General features: G+C 34.2%; 1 protein-coding gene and 1 long non-coding RNA gene across 8 annotated transcripts in view; one reads left to right on the plus strand and one right to left on the minus strand.

Moving 5' to 3' along the window:
• RTKN2 (rhotekin 2) overlaps window positions 1–22,221 on the plus strand; it is an 84,381-nt gene that overhangs the window by 20,570 nt on the left and 41,590 nt on the right. For 3 of the 5 annotated variants that reach the window (XM_073886192.1, XM_025850331.2, XM_073886194.1), the window contains 4 exons: window positions 585–643; window positions 5,725–5,778; window positions 7,308–7,425; window positions 9,816–10,007. In XM_073886192.1, coding sequence (XP_073742293.1) covers window positions 585–643; window positions 5,725–5,778; window positions 7,308–7,425; window positions 9,816–10,007 — 423 coding nt within the window. Of the gene's footprint in view, window positions 1–566; window positions 644–5,724; window positions 5,779–7,307; window positions 7,426–9,815; window positions 10,008–22,221 lie in introns of all 5 variants that reach the window. The other 2 variants (XM_073886191.1, XM_073886193.1) reach the window with 1 other exon arrangement.
• The window catches only part of LOC141371349 (uncharacterized), a 52,795-nt gene that overhangs the window by 14,081 nt on the left and 16,493 nt on the right, over window positions 1–22,221 (minus strand). For 2 of the 3 annotated variants that reach the window (XR_012376246.1, XR_012376245.1), the window contains exons 2-5: window positions 18,714–18,833; window positions 17,290–17,340; window positions 4,483–4,524; window positions 2,475–2,622 (exon numbers count right to left, since the gene is read on the minus strand). This is a non-coding gene — a long non-coding RNA (uncharacterized lncRNA). The remainder of the gene's footprint in view (window positions 1–2,474; window positions 2,623–4,482; window positions 4,525–17,289; window positions 17,341–18,713; window positions 18,834–22,221) is intronic. The other variant, XR_012376247.1, reaches the window with a different exon arrangement.

Genomic DNA, 22,221 nt, shown 5'->3' on the forward strand with positions numbered 1-22,221 from the left:
ACTCCCTTCCTTTAGTGCCTGAGTTAATTTATTGTTTTAGTATATAGTTTTTTTGAATGTCAAAGAAATGATATATATTGCTGCATATAAATATATAGCAGAGAATAAATTTTTTGATATTTGTAAGATTTTTATAAGGATAAAGTACTACTGAGCAGCAAATTCATGGTTGGGAAGCTCTTTAGCTTTTTCAGGCAACTATAATCTGGTAAGCTAGAAATGTAATTTACGAAAGGTGATCCAAGGTATTACACTTCCTAGGACCTGGACAAATATTGCACATCTTGCTTATAAATAAGTGTTCACAGAAGGCTTTCATTGTAGGGTAAGCCAGTATATAATCTTCAGGGAATGTAAAGCTTATATGAAAAATGAAAGAGAATGTCTCTATATATTTCTCTTAAAAGGCAGCTAGCTGTTGACTAAACATGGTGAAGTTTGAGTGAAGCAGTTTATGTTAACTGGAAGTCATTATTATGCGTGGATATGTGTCTGTTTTTAATATTTAGGCATTTGTGAAAGATTGTTAAAATATTCCTTATTAGAAAAGATCTTTTTTTTATTAGGTTTTTTCCTTTTGACAGTGATGTGAATTTTGACAGTAAAGAACGGACAGCATGTAAAGGAAAGATTGCCATATCAGGTATGATTGTTTTTATATTGCTGAATAAATTCTATTAAGTACCTTCTTAGAATTCGTGGGCTTTTAACTCCCCGCATCCATTCTTTTTCTTCATTTTATTTTGCATACCTCTATCTATAGTTGTTCCAAAACACTGTTTTCATCACTCTGCTGTACATTTATGTAAGATTTTACAGTTTGAGAAAGCTGTTTCATATGTATTATATATATTATGCAGTTTTCTCTTCAGTGCAGTTTTGTGAAGTAGGTAGGATAATTCTCTTTTTCTAGACTCAGACTTCCTGTAAGTGGTTGGGCTGGGCTACAAACTCAAATATTTGACTCCATTCCTTTTCTGCTCAGAAGTTTCAGTAGCATTTCTAATGTTTGTCCAGGCTAGAAGTTCCATGAGGGTTGGAAGTATGTTTTGTTCATCACTGTATACCCTGAAGCCAAAACAGTGCTTACACATAGTAATTGCTCATTGGATATTGATTGGATGGATGACTGCTTCTTGTTTTCCATAGGATAAAAACCAAACTTTCCCCCTCAAGAGTTTTCCATTCTGACACAACTATTTTTCTAGCCATATCTTCTACTCCTGTACATAAACTGTCTGCTTAGCCAGACATTTCTCTCCCTTTTCTGTCAATACACTGCCTACTTCTGACACCAAATTAGCTCTTGAAATAACTATATTATCTTCAGGACCTGTTTGCTCATCTATAAAGCCTTCCCTCTTATCATTCCAGCTGGAAATGATGTTTTCTTTCTTTAAATTCCTAATCCAGATGGGAGACCCTTTACCACTAGATGGCACTTATGCTGTGCTGTCTCAGTTTCTCCAAAGTGTTAAGGAAACCAGACAGTGGCTTGGAGATGCCACAGATTGAAGTGAACACAGGCTGACTCGTGTACACTAGCCAGATAATGTACCTTTTACAAATATTATCTCATCGGTACATTTTGGGAACAACCGACCTCCATCAGCCCTTAAATCATAACTAGCTTGTTTCATTGGCCGGAGGCCTTGTTCTCTTAGCTCCAGGGTACATGCAGCTGCATTTCAGCTCTCTTACCCAAGAAACTGTTTTTAGAAATGTCTTTATGGATAAAATTCTCATGCAGGAAGGATAGATCTGAATTTTATAGGATGTAATTGTCCTAAATCATAAGAATTGCCCTCAGCAAAAAATTCTTCAGAAAAGTAACTGAACTATATAAAATCTGTTGCTTGTTTTATAGTTATTTATATTCATGTCTTCATATTTCCAATTATAAGACTGGAATAAAACTTGTTTTATTCCTCCTTATATGCTTCTGATGCCAAACACAGTACTTTTACGTAGTAGTTGTGCACTATGTTAGATACATTTCAATGTGAATAAATAAAATATTTGAGATCTTTAAGGGAGATTTTCTAAAAATACTTAAACATAATCCTCATTTCTTGCTTCTGATTTAGTGCCACTAAGTACATGAGTAAGATATGTTAAATTGCTGTTGAAGACTAAAATGACATGATAGAGTTAACATCTATCGACATAATAGTTTATTTGCTACAGCAATTCATGATATTAACATTTACTGCACATTTAGAAGAGTACTTAAGTAAAAGCATTTAAAGTAAGAGAAAAAAACTATTTTCCTGACCACAAATACTCAAGTGTAGAAATTAAACTTATTTCTGCATGTGCTCCTTCTTTCCAAGAGATAATTTTAAGTTAAGGAACTGGAAGCCTCAGAAAATGGAATACATATGTAATTTCTCTTCATCTTTGCTTCACCTTAATTATATCTTGTCTGTTTATTTGTAAGAAATAAAAACAAAGAAAATTAAAAACTAATTCACCTTTATAAATACATTTTCTTTTGACATTGGGATGACTTTTGATCAAAATGAGTATTTGCAACAAAGGTTCCTAATGTTCTGAGATTACATTGATTACCAGGCAATACCTGGGTTTTCCATTTCCAGCTTCACCACTCATGGCCAGATCCTTATAAAAATAAAAAGATAAGTCAGATATATCCTGATCGTTCTTACTAAATATCAAATAATTGCATTGTGGCAATTGTCTCTGCTTATTCATTGACTACTAATTCAATATCTAAAGCCAAATCAATTCATAAAGTGCCTCAGTTTTTACTTCTGAAAATGATAGACTTTTAGGAGTTGACAGCATCAAGTTAGCCATTGTATTATGTATGTCTCTTTCAGTTTATCATAAAAGTGTCAATGAAGACATAAAAAGAGACAAAGGTAAGAGCACTGTCAGCTAAAACTGAGCCAACCATTTGCAAGAATCTGGAAGGAATTTCTATTTGAAGCTGAATTAAAAATCATAGTTGGTAGGTTACACATCTTTTGTCATCTGAACAGTACCTGACCACCTGGGAAATAGATAAGAAATGTGTGCCTTCTCTTGAGAATTTGACGTAGCTAGGCATGGGAAAAGGCAAGACTGACCCATAGGCTAATGGTATATAGCAGAGGAACTCAGGGTTCATGTTCCTCCCAAGATAGTGTAAATAGTTAATACCACCCTAATAGGACAAGAACAGCTGTGAACAAGAACAGTTGTGAAATGAAATGAGTCAGCAACTGTGGCCAAGCAAGAAGCAGGCTCTTTGACAGGGTATCAGCCAAGTCATAATTATAAAACAATAAAGGCAATCCCATTAAAATCAAGGACAAAGTAAAAATGTCTATTATTATCAATATAATTTTGACACAATTTAAGAAATTGTAGCTAAAATAGCAAGAATGAAAGATGAAACTGCTGAAAAGAAATAGAGAAACTGAATACTATTTTAAAATAATAGATTGCAGACCTAGAAAATCTAAGGAAATTTACTGAAACACTATTTGAACTAATAAAGAAATCAGTAGAAGTGGCTAGATTCAAGGTAAATATACAAAAAGTGGTAAGCTGTTCTCAGAACCAATAATATCTACTTAGAAAATATGGCAAAAAGATCTTTTACAATAAAAACAACAAAAAACAAAAATATTAAATAGCCCAAGAATAACCTTAATAAAAACGTAAGGGTAACTGTATAGTGCTACTGAATATATATGGACAGAGTATTATAAAGTTACCAGTTCTCAAATTAATTTGGATAATAGAATTCTAATAAAATGTTTTATTTATTTATTTATTTTTATTTGATTATGTTATGTTAATCACCATACATTAGAGGGGGAATTTGGACAATATATTTCTAAAATTCACATAAAGAAATTTGCAATTGAGAATAAGATGTTTTGGAAGGATATATTTCTAGCAAATGGTAAAGTATCCTATAAAGATTCAGTAGTTATAAATGGTATTGCTATTAGGATAGACAGTAACTGTTAAATGGTTCGGTTAGGTCTGTAAAGCATATCGCCAAAGGACAGATACTCAGAATGGCATATATGAGAAAGATCCATTGAATCATTAAATCAATGAGGAAGGGAATGCCTATTAGATATATAAATGGAGCTGGAACAATTATTTTTATAAGAAGAATATTTTACCTCATATACCCCAAAATTCTCACATAGATTAAATAATTAACTTTTAAAAGTACAAAGCATAAACAGTATGTTAAAAAAAAGAACAGTGGGTCATGGATACAAACATTCACTGAGGTGGCTGATAAATGTATTAACATTTTTCTTGTTAATTAAAAAAATGCAAATCTAAATTTGTCAATTGTCTGTTAAATTAGCAAATATATTTTCCTAAAAATTATGGTTAGATGAGATGTATATAAAGTGTTTAGCTGGGCACATGGAGAGAGCCCAGTAAGTAATATTTTTTTTATCAAAACTGCTTAGGTAGCAGTGGCAGGGACACTCATACATTACATACCTGGTTGGACGGGTAAGGATGAAGGAGTATTATAAAGCTTTTCTAGAAAGGAAATTAGAAATAGGCGTTAAGAACCTTAAAAAGGATTCTAAACAAATGAATATGTAGACAAAGAATCATAGGACTTAAAGTGAAGCACAACATAAATGTAGCCAAGCAGCTTATGTTCATAAAGATTTGTAATTATTTGAAAGTGGCATAATTAATAGGTATGAAAATATGCATATCGACATCCTAAGTGTAATAGGGAAGTGTCTTGAACAGAGCAATTTTCCACAAAGGTTTGAGGTATTTATACTCTGAGTAATTAAAACTGATTTCACTTTATCATTGAGCTTTCTACTGTGCTGTGTTATGCTGTAATTCATATATCTTAATTTACTTGGTAGAACTTTGATTCTCTTTGAAAATATATAGATACCGTTAGAATGTCAGAGGAAAATTGTTGATCTAGTATTAAAAGTAAAGGGAAGAATGGAGGTAACTAGGAAGGAAAAATTTTGACTGTGTCAAAGGTCTAGATTAACATCTGGAATAAGGATCATTAACATAATACTTTAAGGTTTGAAGAATGTGTGAATGAGAGAAAATACATTTTGATCACTTTTAGAACATATGCCCTTTCCTTGGTCTTGAAGAAGGAATGCATTACTTTTTTTAGTTTTATTTCTTAAGGGAAATGCCATAGTTTGTAACATGAATATACAAAGATCTGCAAATTCTTTCATAGACAAGTTAAATCTTCTTAATGAAAAAGTTTGGATCTGTTTGTCACGAACAATGATCTTAGACAAGTCACTTAATTTTCATCTTTAAAGTTTGCATAGTGGAAGTCCTGACATCCTTTCTACCTACTATTTTATGATTTTGAAATGTATTTAACTACATTTTTTGCTACTGCTTACCCAAAATAGAAATTCAACTATTTCATCTATTGCAAAAACACAAATCACAAAATGAAAATGTTATGGCATAAGCTTATTACAGACCTTACTTAATAATTTCTTGAGTAATAGTTGGTAGGGATTTTTAGTAAATTATTTAAATAACTGTAAGAGATTTTATGTTCCTAGTCTAAGCTATTTTTGAGAAAATATTGCCTGTGTTAGAATATTTAAATAATAAATTTTATATTGGCTTTAATGGTCAGAATCCGTTATGGAATTCAGAGGTTCATTTCACGCTAAGAAATGAAATTTATCAAGATTATTACTTGTCATTTCTTTTTCCCTTCCTTCATAGATATTCGTATACCACTAATGTGGAAAGACTCTGATCACTTCAGCAATAAGGAACGTATGTACGATTTTAATTTATATTTTAAGTGTTTTCTTTAGGGTATAGTAAATTTGTGATTATTGGGAGAAAAAGCTGCTACCACACTGAAATCAATTGATGTCAGATGGCAGAATAAGCTGTATCTTGCTGAACTGTGTTTTTTCCTATTTTTAGTACAACTATGTTGTAATTGCTTGATACTAATTAAGATAATACCTACCTAATGTACTTTTAGTTGTTGATTGGAACCCATGCAAGAACTGTAACAGGTTGTGTGGAAGGGAAGGGTACAACAAAAGAAAATGTTTAAGGAGTAAAGGTAAAGGCAGCATTTCTTTTTGACCAGAATCTGGGAGATCTTTTCTGCCTTGTTTTGTTACTTCAGATTATTTAACAGGTTTAAGAGGGAAAGATTTTTAGCTTGATCTGATTTTACCCCTTCAGCATTTACAAATCCATGTATTTTCACAAATCCATGTATTGCTTAGGTCATAGAAATTAACCTCAAATGATTTCTAGCTGTTAGAGGCAAAGTGGAAAAGATATGATAATCCTTTATCTTTCTTGTCTATTGTGATAGCTTTGTTCCTCATAGTTTAAAAACTGAATCATATTAAGCATAATTAGTTTTGTATGAAGAATCCAAAGTCAGGTTAGTATATTTGTTATTCAATTAGAAAATATAATTTACTTTACAAAGGAATACATGTGGGGATTAAGTGTATCTTTCTGATTACTATAGAGAATAAGTTTTTCTGAAGAGCTACACTTTCTCAGTAATGAGGTTTTAGCCCTTTAATCACCCAATACTTTTAAAAAACATCACCAAATTAAAAGGCTCAGCAGCTATGTTTTTTGTGTTCACATGTCTACATTTTATTGTTTTTGTGGTTTCCTCCTTTGCTCTCAGTTTTGTGGAAAATGTTTTGCTGTTGTTAACGTGCCTGCCCCTAACCTCTTATAATAGAAAACTTCTTCTTAAATAGACTTGGAAACCAAAATGACAGCAGTAATAGTATATATACAATAATAAATTGGCTATTAATGAAAGTCTAAAGAGTTTCTAGGAATAAAATTTATGAATGTGATGCTTGCTTTAGGCTGCTGAGAGGCCTGTATTTTCAGCTGTATTTTTTGATATTCCTTGGTTTAATTGCTTTGTTCTGGTTGGGAAAGGCGTTAACATAGACTGACAGAGCAGTCCCTATAAAAAGTTGATTACAGTGTAATATATATGAAAATAAGAATCTTTTAACAAGGGCGCCCTGGGTGGCTCAGTTGGTTAAGCGACTGCCTTCGGCTCAGGTCATGATCCTGGAGTCCCAGGATCGAGTCCCGCATCGGGCTCCCTGCTCAGTGGGGAGTCTGCTTCTCCCTCTGACTCTCCCCCCTCTCATGTTCTCTCTCTCATTCTCTCTCTCTCTCTCAAATAAATAAAATCATAAAAAAAAACTTTTAACAGATATTAGAGATAATTTGTCATTTTCAAGTAGATTTCAACATGATATAGGCATGATTCATCTCATGGAGCACTCTTTTTTCCCTAGGATCACAGCAGTATGCCATTTTCTGTTTATTCAAAATGGGAGCTGAAGTTTTTGATACTGACATGGTGATTGTGGATAAAACAATCACAGATCTATGTTTTGAAAATGTAACTATATTGTAAGTATGTTTAAATCTTCAGAGAATGAGAACAATTTAAAATTCTACCTTTAAAGGAAGGCAAAATTATTGGGTTTGGATTATTTTTGAAGCATTAAGATCTTTAAATGTTTAAATTGATTTTGAAAATTACTTTATTCAGAAGAAGCCCATTTTTGCATTTGAAATTTTTCAATGTAAAATAAAGTAGAAATCATATAATATGAGTAGTAAATATTTTACTCATTGGATATGATAAATTTTTATTAGTTTCTTTATACATGTATAGTTTCATTATTAACCAAGCTGTGAATACAATGGAATCTCATTATAACATTATTTTATATAAAGTGAATTTGAGCATAAAACAGGTTCTTACATCTCATATGGGATATTTAGTTACAGAAATGCTAAAATAGTTATAACAACTTTATTTATAAGATTGTCCTGAAATATGTACCATAGAGAAAGCACTTTGGTAAAATTTCGAGATGTTCTTTTTCTTACAGTGTACTTCTTTCGTGTACTCCAAAACAGTAAAAAATTGGGTGATCCTTAGGGCTGTTTTTATTGCCCCTGCTCTTTTACAGGCTCATTTTATTGTGGTCATAATACAGAACCAGAAGGAACTCCTCAGGTAGCCATAGAAATCATTTTTAACCAACATAAGTTTTTCCTGGCCTCTTTCAGAGGTTCTATTGGTCTAACTCAGTGTGTGATTTGTATTTCTTTCAGGGTTTCAAAAACACGTCTTTGTATCTAAATATTAATAGCTACTTAACTATTAAAATAAAACTGAATGTACATGGTTTTTGCCATTTTCAGTTATGGAGCTAAACAGTAGAGATTGGAGAGTAGTTTTGCCACTCACATAACATTAGGAAAACTATTGCAAACCATGTTTTGTGGCTTCTGTCCAGTATGCCATAAATAATTGTGTAGCACAGAAAAATAAAACACATTGTTCTGAGTTATTAGCAGTTGTGCAGGCCTTCTTACAAACTATTGAACAAAGGAATTTATTTAGGATCCTCAAAATATCACCAAATGCTTATGTAACTGAGACTAAAAGAATAATTTTCCTTGGTTATCTAACTACTTTTATTTCCATAATCAACTTTTGCTAGTGCATTTTTTCTACCAAAACTGTCCTCTTAATGGGCTCTTTTCTTCACATCACTTTGCTATTCTTTGCTTTTACCACAAAGACAAAATCACAATTTTTTTTTTCATTGAGAGAACAATGCAAGTTACTTCGGAAGACACCACATGATTTATAATTTTTAAAAAATTCTGTAAATATTTTAAATTGTTCCAAAAATAACTGCTGACAAATGTTCTAAATGTTTAAAAATGTGCTTTTGTTATGATTGTTTTTAATAAGTATTCAATATTTATGAATCTCTGGTTTTTCTCTAAATATTGACATTTGTTAGTCATTACCAGTAATACTGTATGTTTAAAGGTTGCCAAGTAAATTATAAAAATATCTGGGAGTTACTCCTTGGATGTATCCAAAGTATAGATTGGCCATTTAAAATCTCTGAGACTGATGGATCTTCCATGTAAGGCAACATCTACTGCTGATGGATCTCTTGTGGTTTTAAATAAATTTTGTTAGTAATACCACCACAATCTTTTATGGTAAAGGTAGTTCATTGTGTCTGAAAAAGTGCAAAGCCAGACTTACATTTGCTAAAAGTGCAAAATTTTTGCATATGAGTATAATAGTGTATTGAGTACCTTTTATGCAAGATTAAGAATGTAGAGATTACCAAGGCAGCACTCTCCCTCAAGGAGTTCCTGCCTTGTAGTATATAGCTCTTTGTATTGCTTCTTGCTTGTGTGTTTGTTTTCCCCTAGATAACCAAACAGTGCAGCATTATTTTAGAGTTATTGGGTACAAAGGTGGGGTGGGGAGGGCATGGTAGTGATTGGACTGTGACTCTTTATGAAAAAGAAATGAACACTGAAGTTTTCAGCAGAAAAATCCTTTTCTTTGGTTTTATAAGTTTTTCCTTTTGGAGGAATAGTTATTTCAGAAAATCACACATATTATGTAAATACCTTACAAAAAGGTATAACTGAAGACATGACATCAGGAAAACAGCATTGGCAACAAGATGACCAGGGCATATCATTGTTTTTCTTTGGGACTGTGCTACATATATTGATCGCATTGTGTTAATTTGGCCCTACTTTAGAAGCTGGTAGCTCTGGAAGTTACCCTGACTCTCTGAGGTCATTTAGATACTAAATAATTAACACAGGGAGATTCTGTCTCATTAACATATATTAACATAAACCTGTTTCAAATTGTGATTTTAAATGTTATGAAAACACCAAAGGATGTTCCAGTTTTATTTTCTACTGAATTAAGTTTCTAATGTTATGAATGCTCTTGATTTTAGTAATGAAGGAGGGCCAGACTTTCAGATAAAGGTGGAGGTATATAGCTGCTGTACAGAAGAATCTTCTATAACCAACACACCAAAAAAACTAGCTAAGAAACTGAAGACTTCTATAAGTAAAGCTACAGGGAAGAAAATAAATTTGGTGATTCAAGATCATGAAACATGCTCGTCTTACAGTTCTGCTATTTTGTAAGTTTTTTAATACAGCATTTATAGTGACATAGTATTACTATGTATTTGTGACATTTTAAAGTACTGTATGTAGAGTATAAGTTTACATTTTAAATGGAAAAAACATCCTGAAGCAGACACAAAACTGACATTTACCCAGTTGAGGTATCCTTAATACCTTCCATTGAAAGTAGGAAGTTGGGGGACAGTGTGTTTTAGTGATTTGGAATTCCAGGACCTACCACAAAACTGAAATGTTTTTCTTGAAAAGAAACTATCTATTTGTCAAAGTGTTTGCTGACTGTCAGCCTACTAACTGGATTTCTATATAGGTCATGCGTTATTCTTACAGATTTTTAAAAAAATATTTTATCTCTGTATAACAAAACTTCAGTACTGTTACCATGTCTAACAAAATAAAAAATAAGTCCTTAATATCATCTGGTATCCAGTCTGTATTCAAATTGCCCCAATTATGAAAATGTCATCTTGTAATTTGTTTATGCAAATCAGGATCCAAACAAGGTCTACAGTGTTGCATTTAAGTGAATCTTTTAAGTTTCTTTTAATCTTTAATGATTTCCTGTCTACTTTTTTCTTGCCATTGTTTATTGAAGAAATCAGATATTGTAGAATTTCCCATATTTTTAATTTAGCTAATTGCATCTTTGTCTTTCTAAACATCTTTTTCTATTCCCTGTTTCCTACAATTGGTAGATCTAGAGGCCTGATTTGATTCAGGTTCTTTTTTAGGCAGTAATACTTCACATTGATTATGGATACTTCCTACTGTCTCCCATTAAGAGGCCTTGTCCCATTTACAGTTATGTTAAAATTGATCAGTGGGTTCAGGTGTTGCCAGCCTAATTCATCCATTATAACATTCCCTATCAGTGTTTTATCTAATGGTCTTAACAGCTATCACTGATAAGTATTTCATTAGGGATTATAATTTGGTGACTTTCTAAATTTGTCATGCATTTTTTTAAAAGATTTTGTTTATTTATTTGACAGAGAGAGAGGGACAGAGTGAGAGCGAACACAAGCAGGGGGAGTGGGAGAGGGAGAAGCAGGCTTCCCGAGGAGCAGGGAGCCTGACACAGGGCTCGATGCCAGGACCCTGGGATCATGACCTGACCTGAACGCAGATGCTTAATGACTGAGCCACCCAGGCGCCCCTGTCATGCATTTTTTTTAAACTTTGAATTTTCTCAAAGAGGAACTTTCCTTCATGAACTGTGGATATAAATGAAAAAAAATTGATGGAGGAAAGGGAGAAAAAAATGCTAGATTCTTTTATTTACCCAATTTTAGAATAATGAGTTGATATCCTAGCAACCATGGAGGTAATCAGTGTTCTCTTTTATTTGAACTCTTGAATTTTTGTATATGTTTGTGTTTCAATCTGTTACACTTATTCTCTTTGAAGCCAAGTTGTCCCATCTTTGATCAGGGGGAAACTTTTCAGCTGACTCCTGCAGCTTTTGACATAAGCTAATCTCTGATAGCTTCTTTGCTTTCTGAGATAAGATGTTCCACATTCATCTTGTATTTTTCTGCCCAGACTTAGAGTAACCATTTCTTCAAGGAGCCATAGTTTCTTTCAGATACTTTCTTTAAACATTGTGTTGTTACTTCACAAATAGTTTTATGTTTATGTTTCTTGGGAAAACTGTTGATCAGTCTATATTCTTAGAATTTCTTTGCATGTTCTGATAGATATGGCTCTTCAGCATGTCAATAACTTTACTATGATTACAAAAAGCGAAATATTTCAGGTATATAGACCCTGGAAATGTTAATCATCACAACATAATTATATAACTCTTTTCATGTCAGATACATTACATATGGAAAATGTCTTGGGATTCTAGAATTGTAGCTTTCACTCTCTTTTGATTGAGGCCTATGCTAGAAATACATTTTACATCATTACTGAGTGTACAGCAGCATAAGCAACATAGATTTCATGAAGCAATACTTGGCCCTAGCTATTTATAATACATTTATCAGACTTTTTTATTCTATTTTTAGTTTTTTAAAATGCAGTTTATGAGTCATAGGTTGATGTCACGATCCATTGGATGGGTTCCCCCCCATTTTCCACTGAAAAATAGTCATAGAAGATGTTAAGTCTTTTCTCATATAAATATCATTAAAAAGTAGGTAAAGGACCCTTTAATTTTCTTCCTTTAGAATTAAGGCCTTCTTAAAACTTTTCTAGATTAAGATATATCGAGAATTTTCCATTGAGTTGAGTAGTTTTTAAAACTTTTTTAAGCAGCAAAATTTATTTTGCTTTATTCAAAACAACGAAAGGACCAGTAATGTCCTGGAGAAGTGACATTATTCCCTGGGTCTCAGTTTTCTCATATGAAAGGTAAGGATGCTTAGACACAATCATTTATTAGGAGCCTCCTTAGAGACGTTTCTAGGGTTTCATATGCCTTAAAGCTTGTATAAAAAAAGGGGGGGGAGGGCCTCAAGCCTCATTTTAAAACCTTATTGTTTGGCAGTGAATATTTAATTTTTTATCCTGTCGTGTATTATTTGTGTGACCCAGGGCAGGTTAATTTGCATGTAACATATTAGCTTCAGGTGTACAAAATAATGATTCAATTTTGTATACACTGAGAAATGATCACTACAATAAGTCTAGTTACTGCCTAGTAACTAGTTCACCATTCCAAGTTAAAGATTTTTTTTCTTGTGATGAGAATTTTTAAGATTTAAACTTTCAAATATTTAATACAATATGATTGACTGTAGTCACCATGCTATAAATTACATCCTCATGACTTATTTATTTTATAACTGGAAGTTTTCACCTCTTGACTACTTTCACCTATTTTGCCAAATCCCCAAAACACCTCCCCTCTGACAGGCACCAGTCTGTTCTCTATATTTATTAGTTTCATTTTATTTGTTTTGTTTTTTTTAATTCCACATATAAGTGAAATCATATGGTATTTGTCTTTTTTGTCTGACTTATTTCACTTGGCATAATATCCTCAAGGTCCATCCATATTGTTGCAAAAGGCAAGATTTCATTCTTTTTTATGGCCGAGTAGTCATCCATTATATAAATATACCTCATCTTCTTTATCTATTCATCCATTGGTGGGCACTTAGGTTGTTTCCATATCTTGGTTATTATAAATAATGCTACAGTGAACATAGGGATGCATACACCTTTTTGAATTAGTGTTTTCATTTTCTTTGTATAAATACCAGTAGTGGAATTGTTACATCAAACTAAAAAGCTTTTGTATAGTGAAGGAAACCATCAACAAAATGAACAGGCAGCCTACTGAATGATATGAGATATTTTCAAATCATATATCTCTTAAGGGGTTAGTATCCATATACATAAAGGATTCTTAAGATTTAATAGCAAAAAAAAAAAAATAGGGGCGCCTGGGTGGCTCAGTCGTTAAGCGTCTGACTTCAGCTCGGGTCATGATTCCAGGGTCCTGGGATCGAGCCCCACATCAGGCTCTCTGCTCAGTGAGGAGCCTGCTTCTCCCTCTCCCTCTGCCTGCTGCTCTGCCTACTTGTGCTCTCTCTCTTCAAATAAATAAATATTAAATTAAATAAATAAATAAAATCCAATTAGAATAGAGGCAGATGATCTGAATAGACATTATTCCAAAACAGACATACAGATGGCCAACAGAAACATGAAAAGATGGTCAACATCAAAAATCATCAGGGAAATGCAAATCAAAACGACAGTAAGATATCACCTCATACCTGTTACAGTGACTATTATTAAAAAAATAAGAAATAAATGTTGGTGAGAATGTGGAGAAAGGGAGAACCCTTGTGCACTGTTGGTGGGAATGTAAATTGGTGCAACCACTGGAAAACAGTACGGGGGGGTTCCTCAAAAATTGATAATTGAAAAAAATAAAAATATAGTGGGAATTTAATAATTGTAGCTCTTTCCATTATTGTTACTATTTTTACTGTGCTGAGACTAGTGCTTTTCCTTAACTTTTTTTTCAAACTCATGCTAAAGCATTGCAATTTAAAAATAACATAGGATTATAAAATAGATATTTTAAAATTTAAAACCATTGTTTATAATTTCATAGAAGATAATCTAAGTGATGTTAGAACTTGCATTTAACCTATATTCTTTTTGAAGCCTGGAGGAATTTTTGAGCAAATATTGTTGGTATTAAGTTCCTTTTTTTGTTTGTTTTTTAGACATTTGAGAGTGAGAGAGAGAGAGAGCACTAGCCAAAGGGAGAAGCAGACTCCCTCCTAAGCAGGGAGCCTGATGTGGGGCTCCATCCTAGGACCCTGGGATTACGACTTGAGCCAAAGGCAGATGCTTAACCAACTGAGCCACCCAGGCACCCCAGTATTAAGTTCTTTTAAATAACAACTGACTTATTTGTTTTGCTCATTCTATTTAGATTTGTTATTCTACTTGGTTTATACCTGAATACAAACACTAATTTTCTTTATGAACATTCCCCATGCAACTTGCATGCCATTTGCTTATTTATACCAATTAAAGTTGGTCAAAGGAAGAGTCAAATCTTTTACATTTCACTGAATCATTTCTGTTAATACCTATATTCTGCTGAGCTTCAGGTATGAATCCAGCATATTCTAGGTTAAATTCATAGCCCAGGACGACTCTTAACTAGTAATTCCTTAACTGACTGCTTCAGCACCATGATAGGAGTTTGAGAATAGCACTAGTGATCAGAATGCATAAGGGGATCAGTTTTGTTTCTTTAATAGTGATCTAGTTCAATGAGAAGATTCCCAATACAGCTTTTAATTTTCAACCAAAATGGTCATAAAAGATCAAAGTTGGGCTGTATATATCTTCTCTAGTAATATGGCATGTGACCGAATGTAGCTGTTCTTTCTGACAAAAGAATGCGTTTTTTAGACTACCATTTAAAGTAGTCATTTATTTTTTCATAACATTTTTGGACCAATATCCACCCTCCCTGCAATGTTATAACAATTGGCCTATTTGATAAAAAAAATGTAGCTGATTAAACTGTTGGGAACTCAATATTAGGGTTGGCTAAAAGGAATGAGTGTAATGTTTTAGTAAGAAAATGTTATCCTGACAAGAATGTTTTAAAAGTGAGATCATTGTTGGTTTTGGAAGCATTGGCATTGTAATTAGTCATGGTTTAAAAATGAAGTAACTTGAAATATCATCATAAAGTATTGTTTGATCCAAAAGAAGACAGTGACATTTTTGGTAATTTTTAGCATACTCCTTGATGTGATTTATTTATTCATTTTATTCGTGGAATTTCACTTACTGAAATTCCTTTAGCCAGATTTTCCCAGTGTCTCTAATAGCTGAGTTCACTATTTTATGCTTCTTGAGAACTATTTATTTAGTACGTTATTCATCACTGTGTAAATATACATCATTTTAAACCATCATTTCAAGAAAACAGGTAAAATTGAGAGTGATTATTTGACAAAAAGGTATATTAATTTTTTTAAAAAAATTAAGACACTATACTGCATTTTAAATTAGATTGAAGTTATAAAACAAGTATCTTAATACTTGTCCAGCACAAATGGATTATTTATGTTTTGAGGACAATGAAGTTACTGTTTTGATTGTGTGAAAGATGATGCAGAGTTCACACGTAACTAAGGAGCTCCTCAGCCATTGGGTGTAATTTCATTATTCATTCATTTAATCATCTTAGAAAGGGTTATTCAGCAGTTATATCATATGGCACATTGGATTCCAAGGTTAATAAGTCATGCTCTCTGAACTCAAAATTCTTGCAGTGGTAAAATATGGTCCCTTGTATCTGTTTTAACAGAAAAAAAGTACCATAATTTTAAGCTATTTCCTAATGAAGTATAAAGGTAGTAAGTATAGTGGGGCTTTCTTCCCAGTATACTACTTGCCTAGCAAGAGGCAAGTCAATTATATTCTCTGAATTTCAGTTTCTTCCTCTGAAAACATGGACCAAACTATCTGCTATGTCTACCTCAAGTAGTTATTGTGAATCTTTAAAAAGATATTGCTTGTCAAAATGCCTTACACTGTACATATGTGGTATTATAATGCTTTGCCTGTCTCTGATTTTTATGGGAGAGTTCCATCATACTACTGCTTCACCACATTATTTGATTACAAAAATTATCAAATAGAATCTAGAAGAGAAAAAAAGTTATTCATACTTCATTCTAATTCAAATACTTTTTATATATGGACTGATTTTTTTTCGGGTTTTTAAGTGCCTAGCTTTAGGGGATAGTTAGATATTCATAGTTATCTACACATTCAGCTTTTTTTCTGGAGTTATTACAGAGTCATCACATAATCATTTTAATGACCACATTATCTATCATTTGGCTCTATCATAGTTTATTTAACCATCCTTAGAAGTTATCAATAACTTTCTTCCGATTGTTATTTTCAGATGTGTCATTTATTGAAAATAGAGGCAAATATGCTCCGTGTTTACCTGGAAGTAGCTGAGGAAAAGATGTGTTAGTCACAATTATTTCTTTAGTCTCTCATGGTTCATCTCCCCCTCTGATTCCCCCCCCTTCATTTTTCCCTTCCTACTATCTTCTTTTTTTTTTTAACATATAATGTATTATTTGTTTCAGAGGTACAGGTCTGTGATTCATCAGTCTTACACAATTACTTCTCAAGGTCTGAAAAAAAATTCGAACATATACCTCACTCATCACATAATTTTAGCCTGTACTGCCACGCAAGTTGCTTTCTGAACATGCCACCTCCCCAGTGCACTTGGTGCAAATGCACAGCCTATAACCAGCTGCTTCCTGTGCACACTAATAGCAGTATTTTATATTATATTATGTATTGAAATGATGCTATTCCTGAAGTGAAGAATAGTCAAATGTTTTTAGTGGTTAGTAAGAATAAATTACAGTGTCACTCCGAAAAATAAAAAGTATCTTCATTCTCTTTCTCTCCCTCTCCCGGCCTCCCACTATTTCAGATATTTTTCCTGATGGACTTAAAAAGACATGTAGTCTATCCATCTAATACCTTGACCTATCAGTTTTGTGAACCCCTGCCTCCAGTGATCTTGTCCTTCTGCCTATTTCAGTCCTCCACCCTATTATTGTGCCCTAGACTTTGTTGTTATGAATAATTGCACACCCTCTACCATCTTTATAGCAAGTATCCCACTCTATCTACCACCTCCCACATTTCCAGCTTGCGCCCTTTAGTACTCCCTTTAGTACTCAAAATTAGCCTGGACTCCATGATTTACCACTTTATTCTTTCCTAGCATTTTTCTCATGTCATACTTACCTTGGAAAAAACTCCAACCTTGGTTAAATCCTCCTTTGAGTTCCTCTGCACCTGCACTGATGAGAAATAGATGAGGAAGCTGGAGAAAAACAGTCGGAATGACTGGTCTCCCTTTAGACCCATGATCACTAACCTTAAATGAGTTCTCAGTGTGACAGCAATCCTACTAAGTTTCCATAGCCTTACACTTTACCTCTCTTCAGGGAAAGCATGTCACATCATATTACTGTCTCCTCTGAAGACTCCGATTCCCCCTCCTCTCTACTCCTTATTCAAAGCTGATGACTTTGTTTCACCTATCACTAATACTACTAAAGCAGTCAGGAGAGAACGTGCATATCTTCCATCTGCCAAATCTGTCAGCCTGTCTGCATCTGTATCTTTATTTGCTGCTTTCCCTCTTTGGGAACTCTGCCTCATCTAAGGCCACCTTCTTGTGCACTGGATCCCATTTTCTGAACTATTCAAAAGTAAACTCCTGCGCATGTCCCCCACTCCCCTACATCATCAATTTTTTTTACTGCATCATTGCTACCAACAAAGAAGCATGCTGAAATATTTCCCATTCGTACTGCCCCATTTGACAGCTACCCTTTACAGAAAAGTTTTCTATATTCCCTACCTCTACTTCCTCTCCTCTTACTCTCTCTTGGACAATTTCTGTTAATTTGCCTTCTAGGATCCACTTCCCTGTTTTTTCTTCTACCTCTGACTGTTCCTCACCTGCCTCCTTTGTTCATGTTCTTCAACTTGATCTGAAATGATGAAGTGTGTCTCATTTTTCAGTCCTTGGACTTCACTTGACTTTCTAACTTTAAATTTCATTTATTTACTGGTAACTCCCAAATTTAATTCTTCCATATTTTTTTCTTCTAACTCCAAATTGATATGTCCAGCTACCTACCCTACAACCCATCTAGATATCTAAAACAATTTTAAACTTGACTCATCCACAACTAAATTCATATTTCCCGTATCTATTCTTCTCTGTCAGCCTTACTGCAGTGTAATAACAATTCCATTTTTCTGGTTGCTCAGGCCAAAAGCTTTGGAGTTGTTTTCAGCTTTTTTTTTTTTTTCACCTCCCATGTCCACATTGGGTTGACTTGAAGAATAGATCAAGAATCTTGCCACTTCTCACCAGCTCACCAGCTAACACCCTATTCCAGTCCTGCATCAGCTTTTTTGACCTGCAGTCAGGTCAACTGCAGAAGCTTTCTAGTTGGTGTCCATTTTCACTCTTGGCCCCTGTGGCCTGTTCTGCACATGGCAGCCAGAGGGATCATTTAAAAATACAAGTCACATCATAGTGCATGCCTCTGCTCACAACCTACCATCTGTTCCCATCTCACTCAGAAGAAAATCCAGTGTCCTTAGTATGCCCCACAAAGCACTGCCATGTGCAGTGTCTGCCCCCTACTTACATTTGGGACATCTCTCCTTCTCCTTCATCGTACTCCAGCCACACCAGGCTTGTGGTTTGTCACACACATCTAGCATCTTTCTCTCGCACCACTTCCCTGCTTATTGACAATCAGCTGTTCCTGAAGATAACACGCTGCATTAAAATGCCAGTACGGAGTCTAATCCCCTTTATTCTAAGTGGGAGAAATTATAATGTAGTTCTATAAAACTTATATATCAGGGACAAATTATCATGTTGAGATAATGCTTAACATATTGGGCCCTGATCACCAGACAGTTAGTGATTATTAGTAGCCACTTTGTATGTATTCATATTTGCTCTTCCATTGTAACTGCTGTTCTCAATTGCTTTGACTTTTTTCTCCATAGTTTTCATTAATACTTTCTCAACTTTTGTGGGGGGACTCATTGTGTAATGCTAGGGAAAAGTAAGAGCTAACTATGGAAGGTACTATAGAAACCCAGGATAAGTAGTAGCAGAGAATGGCCCACACCGAGTACGAGGCTGGTGCCTTTTAGCTCCTGCAACAGTGGAGATTTGTTGGTGCTTAGTGAATTTTTCCAGAAGTCTGCATAGTAGTTGACATTATACCAATTTTATTTAGAATGTAGCTTGAAATTTTAGTCATGCATCACTTTGTTAAATTCTTGTTGAGTTTTAGAGACAGAAACATGAATTTCCCTATATAAACACTGACAAAAGACATTGGGTATTGAGAGATATCTCTAGTCTATGGTGGTTGTATATTAAAAACCAAGGTAAATCAGACCATCATGCTGTACTTATAAAGTATTTCCATTATTTCTCAATAAAACTGGAGAAGAAAACAAACCAACAGGTGTTCTCCAAGGGAGTAACGTTCTGTGGAGTACGCATTACACACCTACTACATGTATACATACTTTTTCTTTGTAGTAGAGATTCTATTAAGGATTTAGTATGAGACAAAGAAGGTTTATGAAACATATCACTTGGCACAATTAATAAAAATTCCTATCATACTTCTCTCTTCTCCAAAGTTTGTCTATATTACTGTCTGTCTGTCTGTCACATTTTAACATGCTTTCTGATGTTTTGAATGTTGAGGTTTTACTAACTTGGAAAATAAATAATAAAACCAAGCGCCTGGGTGGCTCAGTTGGTTAAGCCACTGCTTTCGGCTCAGGTCATGATCCTGGAGTCCCGGGATCGAGTCCCGCATCGGGCTCCCTGCTCGGCAGGGAGTCTGCTTCTCCCTCTGACCCTCTCCCCTCTCATGTGCTCTCTCTCTCATTCTTTCTCTCAAATAAATAAATAAAATCTTAAAAAAAAAAACAAGAAAAAGTCTTGAAATAAAATTAAGATTACTAGCACAGAAAATAGAATTATTATTGAATAAAAATTCACTCTTTATCACCACAAAGTACCAGGATATTAAATTTAGCATCAGAATTTTTAGATACTTTGGCAAGAGTGCTATTTTAACCCAAGTAGCATAAAGGGGACTATCATGAAAAAAAGTGGAATTAGTAATGAAGTCCTTCATTTTCCCATATGATGGATGAAAATCCCAAATCTTTGGAGTTGGTAAATCAGAAGAAGATTCATTCTTATTCCCAGGAAGTAAATATGAATCAGATCCCATCACTATCTTCTTATTAACTTTCTCCAATGACTTCCTGTTACACTTGGAATCAAATCCACTCTTCTCCAAAGCTCCCAGCAAAGTCCGAGGGATCTAATCCCTGCCATTATCTTTGACCTTGTGTCCTAAGGTGGTGTTTCCCACTTGCTCCCTATGCTCCAGCTACACTGCTCTTTCAGTCCTCTCTGCTTGGAATGTTTTCCTACATTCTTTGCTTGGTCCCATCCTCTTATGAGATCATCACCATTACCCCTTAGAGAGTCCTTTCCTGTTTCTCCTGCTTAACAGGTCCTCAGTTTTCTTATCCCCTTTGTTTTATAGAAAAGGTTGCATTATAACTTACAAATGCCATTATTTTATTTATCCCTCTGCTTACTTTTTCACCCCTCCCCCTTGCATCAGAATATAATACTGAGTCTTGTTTACCAAAATGCCCATCACCTTCCATAGGACTTGGCACATTTTAGGTGTTCAGTTAATATTTTTGAATGAATGGAGATCTTTCAGAGAAACATTTGTGAGTTAAACCAAATAACTTGCAGATTTTCTTAAGATAAAATAGCATAAAGAGGTAAACATAGTAAGTTGATAATTCATTTATGTTTATAATCTGTCATCTATAACATCTAAATGTGGCTTTTCTTCATTTTTTATTATGGTTAAATATATTATATAAAATTTACCATTTTAACCATTTTTAAGTGTATAATTCAATGGCATTAAGTACATTCACAGTGTTGTGCAACCATCGCCATCATCCATTCCCAGAACTTCTTAATCTTTCCAAACTGAAATTCTATACCCAATAAACAATAGCACCCTGTTCCCCCCTCCAACTAGACTTTTTGTTTCTATGAATTAGACCACTCCAGGGACTTTACATGTGGAATCAAGCAGTATTTGTCCTTTCGTGATTGACTTATTTCATTTAGTGTAAGGTCTTTAAGGTTAATTCATGTTGTAGCCTGTGTCAGAATTTCCTTCCCTTTTAAGGCTGAATAATATTCCATTGTATGTATGTACCACTATTTATCCTTTCATCCTTTGAATGGACAGTTGACCTTCGTCTCCTGTTTGGCTATTGTGAGTAATGCTGCTATTTATACAGGTGTACACATATCCAGTTGAGTCACTACTTTAAATTCTTCTGGTATATACCCAGAAGAATTTGGCTCAGGTCATCTTAGGGAATTGCTGAATCATATGGTAATTCTATTTCTAATTTTTTGAGGAACCACCATACGTTTTCCATAGTGGCTGTAGCATTTTACTTTTTCATCAGCAATGCACAAAGGTTCCAATTTGTCCACATCCTAGCCAACAATTATTTTCTGTTTTATTTTTTTTTAATAAAAGCCATCCTAATGGATGTGAAGTGGTGTCTTGTTGTATTTTTTTAAAATTTTTTATTGTTATGTTAATCACCATATATTATATCATTAGCTTTTGATATAGTGTTCCATGATTCATTGTTTGTGCATAACACCCAGTGCTCCATGCAGAATGTGCCCTCTTTAATACCCATCACCAGGCTAACCCAGCCCCCTACCCTCCTCCCCTCTAGAACCCTCAGTTTGTTTTTCAGAGTCCATCGTCTCTCCTGGTTCGTCTCCCCCTCTGACTTACTCCCCTTCATTCTTCCCCTCCTGCTATCTTCTTCTTTTTCTTTTTTCTTAACATATGTTGCATTATTTGTTTCAGAAGTACAGATCTGTGATTCAACAGTCTTGCGCAATTCACAGCGCTCACCATAGCACATACTCTACCCAATGTCTATCACCCAGCCACCCCATCCCTCCCACCCCCCACCACTCCAGCAACACTCAGTTTGTTTCCTGAGATTAAGAATTCCTCATATCAGTGAGGTCATATGACACATGTC

This window comes from Callorhinus ursinus, unplaced genomic scaffold (assembly GCF_003265705.2).
Source record: "Callorhinus ursinus isolate GAN/ISIS: 27379988/994484 unplaced genomic scaffold, GSC_fseal_2.0 scaffold69, whole genome shotgun sequence".
Classification (NCBI taxonomy): Eukaryota; Metazoa; Chordata; class Mammalia; order Carnivora; family Otariidae; genus Callorhinus; species Callorhinus ursinus.